This window comes from Sciurus vulgaris (genome assembly GCF_902686455.1).
Source record: "Sciurus vulgaris genome assembly, chromosome: 14".
Lineage (NCBI taxonomy): Eukaryota > Metazoa > Chordata > Mammalia > Rodentia > Sciuridae > Sciurus > Sciurus vulgaris.
Window position 1 is genome coordinate 97,297,972 of NC_136475.1, and position 12,294 is coordinate 97,310,265.

Consider the following 12,294-nt stretch of genomic DNA (forward strand, 5'->3'; position numbering starts at 1 on the left):
TACACAATCCCAAGACACCCAAGACTTACACAGTGAAGCTGTGTATATAGCAATGATAGAAGCTCAGTAACCTCTTTTGAACTTTCTTGATATAATGACCCATGTATACGTCTCTTAAGAAAATAAATGTAAATTTCCTCTTGTCACCAGAAGTGCAGTTTTAAAACTGCATGTCACTCCTTCAAAGTCTGGCCTGGAGCCAGGCACGCTCAGTGCTGGCAGTGTGCTTAGCAGGGCACGGCCCTGGGTCCTTCTCCAGCACCACAGAATTAATGTAAAATGTCAAACCTGGAGAAGGAATGGTCACCCCCTCAACCTGCTAGGACCACTGCCCCTCAGCAAGAGGCCTCCTCCCTGCTTCTCCCACCAGCTCCCTGCACATTCGACTCAGAGACCCCGGCGTCAGGAATCTTGGTTGACTTCAGAGCCGACCAGAGCAGCTGAGTTTTGGATGGGAGCTGCTGGGTTGCACAGCACTCTGGTGGGAAGGCCGCGCAGAGAGCAGCTCCGCCAGCCTCCATGGGACATGTCACCTGGAGAGTGAGCCCACCAACCCCAAGTCCTTCCTTATTATGACGTTTACCTTTAAAATACTTCGTATCGATTTCAATCTGGGTTATTACTCCAGGATGTGCCAACCGGAAAACTGCCCACTCACAACCCTGAACCTGCAGAATGCCGTTCTCGTCATTCTGGAATTCAAGGAGAGAGAGGTCAGCTCGGTCGGCATCATTAAAACGACCCTGAAAAGCAGCAGGTGGAAAATGTGAACATCTTACACTGTGCTTTCTTTTTATTCTTTACTATTAAAAAGGCATTTCCTGTGAGCCGATGTGTAGATTACTTTGTGTGTAAATTGCTACCGCTCCTTAAATGCCTCATCCTGACTTGAGAGTTCATTTTTGTCAGTTCTTGCTGATTTTTGGTGCCAACTGTAAGTTCATACAGAATGTCATCCACAGAGGTATCTTCATCAATCCAGCCCTTGGGGCCACTGAAGTGGATATTCTCCTGGTCGCCATCATCTCTTCTGACACCTGATGGGCTTCATACCCAGGAAGCTGAGTTCAGGCATCTACTTGGGGAAGCTCTGGGTGTGATCGGAGGGCCACCCAGGGGACAGGGAGCATGGCCAAGTTTTCAGTGGAACTCAAAACTGAACATCTGGCTGGCTTTGCCTGCATTTGGTGTCTGTGTCTCGGCTGAGTTACTGGCCAGCTTGAGCAGCTGAGCTGGCTCGGGCGTTCCTTATCGTCGCAGGCTACACAGGTGTCTCATCCTAGCAAACACTATTTTTCCCTCCAGGTATACAAACAAAGGTACCCATGGCTTTTGTATCATGAAGCCATAGATCCTTTTGTTCTTCACTGAAGAAACAGGAACAGAGCTAGATGCACCAGAGCAGTGGCAGTGACCAGCATGCCTGCCCCTGGTGGAGGAGAGAGTGACACCGTACAGAGAGCAAAGTGGACACAGACAGGAAACTCAGAAAACGTGGAGAACAGCAGTAAGCGTTTAGAAAAGCTCAAGAGGATTCTTAAACAAACAAAAAATTCCTTGGTATAAAATGAAAAGCTTCTTTTGAAAGAACTTTTTAGAAAACTTGAAACTCCTTACTTCTAACACTGGGGGTCTGTCCAGCCGTCTCGCAGTTTCCCAGCCGTCTGCCATGGACTTGGGCCCGCCGACTCCTGCCAGGAGGAACTCGGGTTAACAGTGTCTCCCTGGCTTAGTTTCCAGTGTGAAAGCGAATGCCCGGGTCACTAAATCACAGACCCCGCCCACCTGAGCACGGCTGCCCGCATTGCTCTCGCTGCCCTTAGGTCTCAGCCATTCACAGCGTGGGTGAGAGTATTCTCCTTGGGTGGCAATGATGTGGGCCACAACAGGAAGGCCCACTGCCAATGTCGAATCCTCCACAGCAGGAGGCAGAATCCCCACGTGCACCCATCTCCTCTATCCTGCTTCCAGGGACCCGTCCTCTTACACAGCCTGGCCTGTGGGGTATGTGATGGTCGTGCCCACTCTTCTCCATGAAAGCCAGCTCCCAGAACGTTCTCTCACCTATCATATTGTTTGGGTGCCCAAAATGTGCGTTGCTGAATCCTACACAGACACCCCCAAAGGCGATGGCCACCAGGTCTACTGGGTCTTTGGGGTCGATGGCAGCCCAGTCCTTCTGCCCAGTACCATACACTCTAAGGCGAGCAATCCCTCCATCTGAAAAGAAAAGGTCAGAGGTCATGGCTGGGGTGTCATGACCCAGCCCTCACATCATCTCCATTCTCACCTCCTGCTAGACTTTGTCACTCCCATCCACTTCTGTTCCTTAAATCCAGCAGCCACCACCCCGGGGCCCTGGCACGTGACACTACTTTGCACTGGAACAACCTCCCCAGCTCTCCAGGATATTGTCATTCTTGGGTCTCAATCCACATGCTGTGGCCCCAGGAAGGCTTTCTGCCTCTCCTTGGAGGTCCTCCTGTCCACCTGCCCCTGCCTGATTCCCCAGAGGAGAGCTGGGGAGCTCTGCCTGCAGTATGACGTTACCTCATTTTTTTGTTTTTTGGTACTGGAGATTGAACCCAGGGGCGATTTACCACTGAGCCACGTACCCAGCACTTTTTATTTTTTATTTTGACACAGGGTCCCACTGAGTTGCTTAGGGCCTTCCCTAAGCTGCTGAGGCTGGCTTTGAACTGCACCTCCTGCCTTAGCCTCTCGAGCTGCTGGGATTACAGGTGTGTGCCACCGTGTCTGGCTGAAGTTACCGTTTTTATTTTTTTTTTCTTTAATTCCCCTCTATTATCAGTCTCCCAGACTCTGAATACAGACTCCCTGAAGGCCAGGTCAGTCACCAAGCTGTTCACTTCTGCACCGTCTCTACCTGCAGCATAGACTCCCCGAAGTCCAGGCCATCACCAAGCTGTTCACTTCTGCATTGACTCTACCTGCAGCATAGACTCCCTGAAGTCCAGGCCATCACCAAGCTGTTCACTTCTGCATTGTCTCTACCTGGAGCATAGACTCCCTGAAGTCCAGGCCATCTCCAAGTTGTTCACTTCTGCATTGTCTCTACCTGGAGCATAGACTCCCTGAAGTCCAGGCCATCACCAAGCTGTTCACTTCTGCATTGTCTCTACCTGGAGCAAGTCAACTCCATGGAGGTCCAAAGTCAACTGGGAAATTCACCATGGACAATGAATGCCCATGTCAATACCTGAGCACTGGCTTCAGAAACGAGCATTACCACCACCCCGCAGACTCATAAAAGAATCTCATGAGCACTGCACTGCTTAGCAATTTGGTTGAGACTACAAAAGATGATATTTGCAAAACTGAATCATTGCTGAGAATTGCAGCCACCTGCAATGAGGTCTGCAGAGCAGCAAATAGCTACCAAGATGGACACATAGTGGCTGGTTTCTGACAAAAGGTCATTTTCACTTGTTGGGATATTACTTCCTAGAAGGTGGGAGCCAAGCATGATTTATATAGATGCTGAAGATACTAAAGAATTCTACCAAAGCTAAGGCCATATGTCTTCACTCGAACAATCTTGTGAAACTGGATGATCTGAAAATCTTTTGGTAGAGCAGTGAAAGTCCTGCTACTTACAGTCTTTAAAATCAGACTTCACTGGCATCAAACCCTAGGAGAGGGACTAATGCAGCAGGACCTGGACTGTGGGGTAATACCGATCCTCTGGCTCATGGGACGTTGTGACTTGCTTTAATGGCATAGAATACTTACTGTGGAATGTAAAGCCAATTTTGTATTAAATAAGATTCCTCTTAGACAGTTGATATCCAGCCTCATATCGAGGAATCTCAGCAACACCTCTCCATTCTGCAGGAACATCTCATACACAACCCACTGCAAGGCCTGTATCCACTGACATCTGGCTTACTGCCCTGTCCTATCCCTTTCACACCTGGATACCAGGTGGAACCCCTGGAGCAGGTGAGGATGCTGCTAAGAGAGGGAGAAGAGAGCTGCTTGCAGACCAGGCCTGACTCCCACCTTCATGCAATCAATGACGACCAGTCAGGGCAGGCTTAATGTGCTCTGGGACCCTCTGATCCAGCACAGCAGAACTTCCACGGGAAAACTTCCCTAGACCCCCTCAGCTCCTAAACCCTGCACAAAGTGGGTTAGACATACAAAGTTGCTATTTTGGAAAATCAAAATCATCAGATATAAATTCCTAAGACTCCACCTAAATACTTTGTTTTACAACATTCATCGCTTTTTTTTCATTCTTATTACTTATCTGTCCTCATAAGGCACAGCTCTGTAAGTTCAGTCCAATAACACACAGTTCCCGAGCTACCATTTTCTCCCCTGTGATATGCTGGGCTCTGGGCATCTCCCAGACCTGGGGCCCTGTCTCCATGATGCCTGCAGTCTGTTAGCCCTGCCCTGTACACCATGTGGCCCTAGCTCTATGGGGGTCCATCATCTCTTCCCTTCCACTGGTTTAGAACAGATGTTCTGTTCTTTTCATGTTGGTATCTCCTTTTGAAGCATGATAACCAGACACACATGGTGTCCCCAAGGAGGATCAAGACATGACAGCATGAGGAACTCTGGTGACTTGCTACCCAGTGAAGCCTGTGACAGGGGGAAGGAAGCTCCTCGAGTCTCTGTAAGTGGTCCCCAGGGCATACAGCAAATGAAGCAAAATGTATTCAGGAATATAATATAATAAGTAGTACATCATAATATAGCAATAGTATAAAAGACAAAAATCACATGGCCACCTCAATAGACAGAAAAAGCACTGGACAAAATCTAACATCCTTTCATGATAAAAGCAACAAAAGAGGAATAGAGGGAACTTCCCTAACCTGATAAAAGGATCTATGAGAACCCCAGACAGTATCATACTTGAGGTTGAAAATGGCTTTATCCCTCAGATCAGGAATAACATGCAGACTTCAGCCCTTGCCACTTCTGTTCAGTCCTGCAGTAGAGATTCTGCCAGGGCAATTAGTAGGGGTAGAAAGGGACAAGGTGAAAGATCCTGATTGGAGAGAGCGAGAGAGGGTGAATCCCCCTTAGAAAGCACGTGTTCTCAGTGTGTTCTTGTATATAGAACATCCTAAATATCTACTCTAAAACGATTAGTACTCACAAAGGAATTTGGCAAGGTTGTAGGCACAAGATAAAAATTGGCAGAAGAAGTACAGAAATTATGCTCTGAAAACTACAAATCATTGTTGAAAGAAATGAGAGGACACCTAAACACATGGGGTAATATCCCATGTTCATGGATTAGGAGACTGGGTGTTATTAAGATGGCGATATTCCCCAAATTGATCTATGGATTTAAAGCAACCTCTGTCAGAATTCCAACTGGTTTCTTTGTACAAATTTACAAGCTGATTCTAAAATATGGAATTGCAAAGACCTCCACCAAAATAATCTTCAAAAGGAAAAAAAATCTGGACTGCAATTTGAAAACTTACTTTAAAGCACCACTAATCAAGATAGTTCATTCCTGGTACCAGAACAGAAATATAGATCAAGGATAAAACTGAGAGTCCAGAAATAAACTCATGTGTCTATGGCCAAGTAAGTTTCAATAAGAGTTCCAAAGCCATTCCATTGGGAAAGAAGAGTATTTTCTACAAATGCTTCTTAGACAACTGATACCCATATGCAAAAGAATGAAGTTGAATCATTACCTCACACCATGTATGAAATTTAACTGAAAATTGATCAAAGATGTAAATCTAAAGTTAAAATGATCTTTTTCTTTGAGCAAACACAGATCTATGAAACAGGAAAAAAAAAACACAGGAATAATTATTCATATCCCTGGATTTGATCTGATTTTCTAAATATAACTCTAAAAGTATAAGCAAGAAAAGAATACAACAGATATGTTGAATTTCATCAACACCGAAAACTTGTTCTTCAAAAGACTCTACAAAGAAAGTGAAAAGGCACATCACAGAGTGAGAGAAAATGTTTGCAAATCTTATATCTGATAAGGGACTTATATCTATAATATCCAAAGAACTTATATAACTCAATAATTAAAGATAAAAACCCAATTTTAAAATGAGCAGAAAGTCTGAAAGGAATTTTTTCTAAGAAAATACACAAATGGCCAATAAGCACATGAAGGTATGCTTCCGTCACTAGGCATCAAGGACATGCCAACCAACCAAAACCACAATGAGGTCCTACTTCACACCCACCAAGATGGCTACAATCGGAAAGTTACTACTTTTTTTCCTGGGAAGGAAGCAAAAAAATGGACATTCCTGGTGGGAATGTGAGTGGTGCAGCCACCTGGGGAAAATCTAGCCGTTTCTCAAGCAGCGAAACACGTGATCACTGTGCCAACTCAAGGCAAATGAAAACCTTGATCCACACAAAAGCTAGTGAGCGTTTCAGCAGCATCGACTGTACTCGCCAACAGGCGGAAACAATGCCTACCAACTGCCGAATGGATAACTAGAATGCGGCGTACTGGTGGACGTCATTTGGTCAAGAAGAGGCACCGAGTGCTGGTTTATGCTGCAGAATCTTGAAACATTATGTGACGTGAAAGCAGCCAGAGACAAGAGGCCAAAAAACACGATTGCTTTACATGAAAAGTTCAAAATAGTCAAACCTATCGAGACAGAAAGTGACAGGTAGCTGCTTAGAGCTGGAGAGATGAGGATGACAGGCTAAAGCACAGGATTTTTACGAAGAGGAGAAGTACCTCTGACATAATCGTGCTCCGCAGATAGCTGACCTGACCCACTGGTTCTGCCACACCCTGGTTCACTTGGTAATTTGTCGTCAACCACCTACTGATGAGTAGAGTACGATAAGAACTTCCTGGAGCACCAAAGGGCAAACGACAATCCTAAAATGCCGGACAGATCCATTACTAAGAAGAGCTGATCCGTGTTGTTCTACACGCATGCCACGCATGACAGCATAAAGAAGGGCAGCGCTGCGGGTGGACTCGGTGCCACTTACCCGGGAAGATGTTGAGTCTCACGTGAGTCCACCTCTGCGGGGAGTTGACCAGGAAGTAGTTATGGCTGGAGGCGGGGTTTCCTGGCTTAAGCTCTGTCATAGGAACCAAGTAACTCCACTCATCGGACTTCAGCTGACAAAAGACACACAAATGCTAGCGGTGGCCCAAAGGAGAACAGGTTTCTCATCTGGGTGCCCGGGGTGCATGGGGGACAGAGGAGCCATGGACACCTAACGGCGAGCTGCGACGCCATCGCCCTGGGGGTCAAGCCAGGACCTAGCTGGACAGTGAGGACCTGCCTGGGACCCTTCTCCACACTGATCACAAGAGCTCTGAGCAGTGGTGGGAGTTTGTGGAGGGTCTCGGATGCCTCCGCTGTCCTCGTCCCGACTCCTGGTGGATTCTCGGTGTGGTCCTTGTTAACAGGGTCAGGGCTGTAGGGACGGCTCTCTAGGTGGGACTTCCCAGCTCCGGGCCCCCTTGGTCTCCGCCACCACTCACTTCCCTGCTAAGGACCATCACTTTCATAACACACAAGACAAATCATCAGACAAACTTAAAAAACAAGAATGTGCCAAAACACAAGCCCCGATTGTTTGTTTAATTAAGTTCATCTGACAGAAGTTCCATGTCAAATTGCTGTGAAGGGTAAATTTTCCTGCCTCTTTCTGTCCTGTCTGGCCAGGGCCAGCAGCAGTGTGTGCAGAGCGCCGAAGGCCCTGCCCAGGGGGCTCTTGCAGACCACGTGCTCCCTCACACGGGCTGAAGGAGCCACCAGCAAAGCATTTGCAAAGCACAGGGTGGGTGAGAGAGGAGAGGGTGTTGGGGTCGCGAATCCCGGTGGATGGCCTTGCACAGAGGCCTGCGGGGCAGACTGCGGTCCTCAGAGCAGCCCCGTACTGCTGGGCGTACCTGCGCAACAGCTTCAAACTCCTCAGGGGTGGCCGCGGCTCCCATCCGGGTCCCTCTCTGTGGGATTTCTGGCAGTTTATCTGAAGGTAGAGTGACGTTGAAGATTAAGGCGCGGGCTCAAATCGGAGACACAGTGTCCGTGAGCTGGCTGGAGACCTCGTTTTGCAGGGAGCACGGAGGATGCCTCTCTTAGGCCTCATGTCAGACTCACGGGTTGAAGACCACAGCAGTTAGTACATTGACCGCCATGTCAAAAAGCCGTGTGACTTTCGAGACTACATTTGCTTGTCACAATAGTGAATACTGTGTCCGAGGCTGGTCACACTTGCACAGATGTGTCCCCTCGCAGAGCCCCCAGCAGCTGGGTCCCTGCCGCTGGACCCCTGGAGGTCGGCTCCAGAAGCAGCCCCAGCAGTTGAGAACAGCAGCCCTGGTGCCCACTGCTAGTGCCTGCTCAGGTCACTTCTCCCAGGACACCCCTTCTCAGGCCCTGGCCACCATGGGGAGCAGGGCCCGTTCATGTCTGCAGAGCCTCCAATGGCACTGTGCACGCAGCACCTTCAGTGTGAGCCTGCCACTGATGTGATGCCCGCCAAGTGCAGGTACATGCACACAACCGCGGGTCCAAGAAAATCAGGAGCAAGGTACAGCTCAACCCGGGGAGGCTGCTTCACCCCAGGCCCAGGCTTCCCAGGCACAGGAAGGAGCCCCTCCCAAGACCCCACAGCTGCTCACCATTGGGCCACCAGGAGTGGCCAGAAGTGGGCTGGAGCTGTGGCCCGCCGCTGTCCCAGGTCCTTCTATCAGACCCTCCAGGGCACAGCCACCCTCCCTCTGTCCCCAGCAGCCTGCACATTGAATGTCCTGGGTCCCTAGGTGCAAGTGGGCATGGACACAGGTGAAATCCATACTGAGCCAATGACCACTGTTACACTGACACTCCAGGACCCAGAGCAACCTGCCAGGCATCCTGGTCACCCTCCAGCCCAGCCCAGCTGCCTTGGACACACTGCTGGCCCATGTGGTCATAATGAAGTGCTTGGGGGAGGACTTCCAGGCGGGCCCATCCCCCACAGCCCTCGCCCTGGGGACGTGGCTCCTAACGCACCTTCTTCCAAGTTCGCTGCCTGAATCGACATGCGAGGGGCATGGTTTCCTGAGAAGTAAGAAATGTCCACGTCAAAGCCCCGGATGACTCCCTGGATCCCCAGCCTGATGACACACCAGTCGTGACCTGCAGGGCACAGGTGAGCGTCGGTGAGCCCGTGGGAGCAAAGAGCCTGCCCCCGCAGACAGCGGCCCCGGAACGCCTTCCCACCACGGAAAGACCCGTGCCGGTCAGCTCTGGGGCAGGGCGACTTCAGGACCCCTGCAGGCTCTCTCTTCAGCTCTAGGTCAAGGGCAGCATTAGGTTCTGGAAGCTTCCGTGTGACTGTCGTGATACGGGCCTCCCCAGCCCGCCGTCCTCATTACCATCCCCTCTTATCTCTGGGGAGTCCTGCACCCACCCCGAACGCCTGACTGGTGACTGCCAGAGTCTGGAAGTCAGGGTTCACAGGGTCCCTGCTGCCAGACCAGCGCCTCCTAAGGCGTTCAGGCCTGGGACTGCAGTCGCGTCTCGAGCACTAGTGCAGGAACCAGAAATCCCCCATTCCAGGGTATTGGTGGACTTGAGACCACAGCAGGAAAGCCCGTTTGCCAGCCGATGCCTGGATTCGCTCAGTTTTATAGGCGTTTTTCAACTTCAAAAGGCATATTTTGATTGAGACTGACAAGAAATAAATTTTGAGAAGCATCTCAAGGTGACCCAGGAAAGAATGCACAGTGTGCAGGATGCGCCTGGCTTCCATCCCCGGGGCCTGGGCGCTGGCCTGGGCGGAGATGGGGAGTGGACAGGTGGGCATGCCTGCCTTGGAGTCAGTGGGCATCAGGTGTGACACACCTGCAGTGGCGTCTGCCCTCAGCCCTCACGTGGCCACAGTGTCTGCCCACGGCTCAGGTGGCCTTGTCCCTCCCTGGCTGTGTGGCCCTCCCTGGCCTTCACACATTCCTGCCGCGTTCCCACCCTCTCTGCCTCCCAGTGACCAGGACTCAAGCCTCCCCTCCTGACTTCTCAGAGCCTGGCGTCCAGACGGGGCCCTGGAGCTGCAGAGCATTCCAAGTCCCTGCGCTGAAATTGGCCCAGCACACACTGGAGTCCACAGCCCCTTCTGGCCTCCCCAGTGTGGGTGGGCAGGGCCGGCGTCCCCCTACCTGCGGTCCTTCTCCTCCTGGTCTCCCATCCGTCCATCCATTTCCCGAACTCTGTGTACTCGTGTTCTCTGAAGCTTGGGCCGTCACTCTAGAAAGAGGTGCAGGTTGACCGCTAACCTTCCCGCAGGGCTGGCCCCAGTGCATCACCCTGAGCCCCTGGGGACAAGCAAGGATCTTGGAGCCTCTGCTCCACCAGCTGCTCACTCCAGATCAGGGGACCCCTCGCTATTCCGAGCCACCCTCAGAGAGAACGTCAGTCCCTCGTGGGCCTCAGCACAGAGTGGGCCTCAGCGCAGAGTGGGCCGGCCACCGTCAGAAGCAAGCCACGGCGTCACGCTCACTCCAGGCCTGCGAAGGCAGCGCCTCCCCAGGGATCCGGGCGGCATGCACAGAGCAGGACAGGCGGGTCTGCTCTCCAGAGCCAAGTGGGAGACTGGACAGAAAGAGCCATTCTGCCAAGGTAGCATGGCCGCGGGCGGAGGCTGCGTCCAGCTGAACCCCGGGCTCCGTGCGGCCCGACGCCTCGGGCGGGAGAACGAGGGCTCCTGAGGTCAGCGAAGCAGGCTCCGCTCCTCAGGCAAGCCTCCTCTCTTTTTAACTCTTCCTTAGTCGTAGAGGGACACAACACCGTCATTTTGTCCATTCATTTCTACGGAGCCCAGAGCCTCACACAAGGGAGGCGGGCGCCCACCACTGAGCAGCCCCAGCCCGGAGCAGCCTCCTCCCCAAGAGCAGGAAGACGACGCAGCCCAGCAAGAGTGCAGGAAGCTGTGGTGCCGGAATGACCACGGTCACGTAGACACGCAGAATCCGCTGGGCAGTGGTGGGTGGCCACACGGGGACACTGGCCTATCGCCTCAGCTTGGCCGCAAAGAGGGTCTTGTGGCACTGCTTGAGGCTCCCCAGCAGGGACAGACAGCAGGGGCAAAGTCCCCAGATGAGCAGGGGCAGGCTGGGCAGGCTGGGCGGGCCAGGGAGCTGTGCCTGGGACGCTCGCCAAGGATCCAGGGCCAGCAGGCACACACAGCTGGGCAGGTGGAGTGTGGCCCCGCGGCCTCAGCTCTCTCCAGCTGTCCAGGGCGGACAACAGCAGCCTGTCTCCCAGTCACAGCCAGCGTGACCACGAAACGTGCCGCGCACAGGAGGGCCAGGGCTGGCTTGGCACCTGCGTCTGAATGCCATCACAGGGCGAGCAGCCCTGATCTGAAAACCAGAATCCAGGTGCTCCCAGATCCTCACACCCAGTCAGCCGGTGAAGTCTGTGCAAATCTTCCAAAATTTAAAGAACCTAGACTGGAAACTCTTCTGGCCCCAAGCATTTCAGGCAAAGGCCCCTCAGCCTGTGCCAGTCACATCTCAGAGACAACCCTTGCCCAGAAGGAAGGTAGCAGTGGCTTCTGGACACGCAGGAGAAGGGGCGCCACCCGCTGAACCCCGGGCCTCAGAGGCCAGACTCGTGGCACCCAGTTCAGCTCTGGGGATGGGTGGGTGGGTGAGGTGCTCTCCATGCCGCTGTTGCTGGATTGGATGGATGGAGAAGCACATCACTTAACACAAGTTCTGTCGGGGACACGGTGGCTGCATACGGTGACAGAGGCATCCTCTAGGAGAGAAGCCCAGACCAACCCCAGAGGGACTCACGCCTGCCTGCAGGATGGTTGCCTTGGGTACCAACGTGGCCAACTGGAAGTGCCTCACAGGAAAGGGGACGTCAGGCGGCTAGGAGACGTGGGTGTCCTCAGCAGTCAGGAGCTCGGCCTGGGTCTCCGTGGAGCACCCGGATGCTCAGAGGAAGAGAGCTTGCCGGATGCCAAGCACTTTATAACCCGTGTGCAAGTTTTGAAGTTTGAATTGGCATTTTACGTACTTACTGGCACGGCTTATTTAAAAGTATAAAATTCGTCAGAAGAGTGTTCTGTGTGGACGGCTGGGTCCCCCAGGTGCGTGTGCTGAAGCCTGACCCACCCGACGGTGTTGGGAGGTGGGGCCTGGGGGTGACTAGGTCCCAGTGGTGGAGCCTGTGAGTCTGCATCTTACGTGTCCCCACAGGCCGTGGGTTGAAAGCGGGGTCCCCAGCTTGCTGCATGGGGGCTCGAGGGTGGGGCCCTGGCTGGTGGGGACCCCCTTGAGGGGGCTGGGGGCCC

At 52.3% G+C, this 12,294-nt stretch overlaps 1 protein-coding gene across 3 annotated transcripts in view; it reads right to left on the bottom strand.

The window, feature by feature from the left end:
- The window catches only part of ALLC (allantoicase), a 43,946-nt gene that overhangs the window by 2,645 nt on the left and 29,007 nt on the right, over positions 1 to 12,294 (bottom strand). For 2 of the 3 annotated variants that reach the window (XM_079110622.1, XM_079110623.1), the window contains exons 4-10: positions 10,151 to 10,238; positions 9,006 to 9,131; positions 7,898 to 7,977; positions 6,985 to 7,117; positions 2,065 to 2,220; positions 1,618 to 1,691; positions 584 to 692 (exon numbers count right to left, since the gene is read on the bottom strand). In XM_079110622.1, the coding sequence (XP_078966748.1) occupies positions 584 to 692; positions 1,618 to 1,691; positions 2,065 to 2,220; positions 6,985 to 7,117; positions 7,898 to 7,977; positions 9,006 to 9,131; positions 10,151 to 10,238 (766 nt within the window). Of the gene's footprint in view, positions 1 to 583; positions 693 to 1,617; positions 1,692 to 2,064; positions 2,221 to 6,984; positions 7,118 to 7,897; positions 7,978 to 9,005; positions 9,132 to 10,150; positions 10,239 to 10,354; positions 10,499 to 12,294 lie in introns of those variants that run through there. The other variant, XM_079110624.1, reaches the window with a different exon arrangement.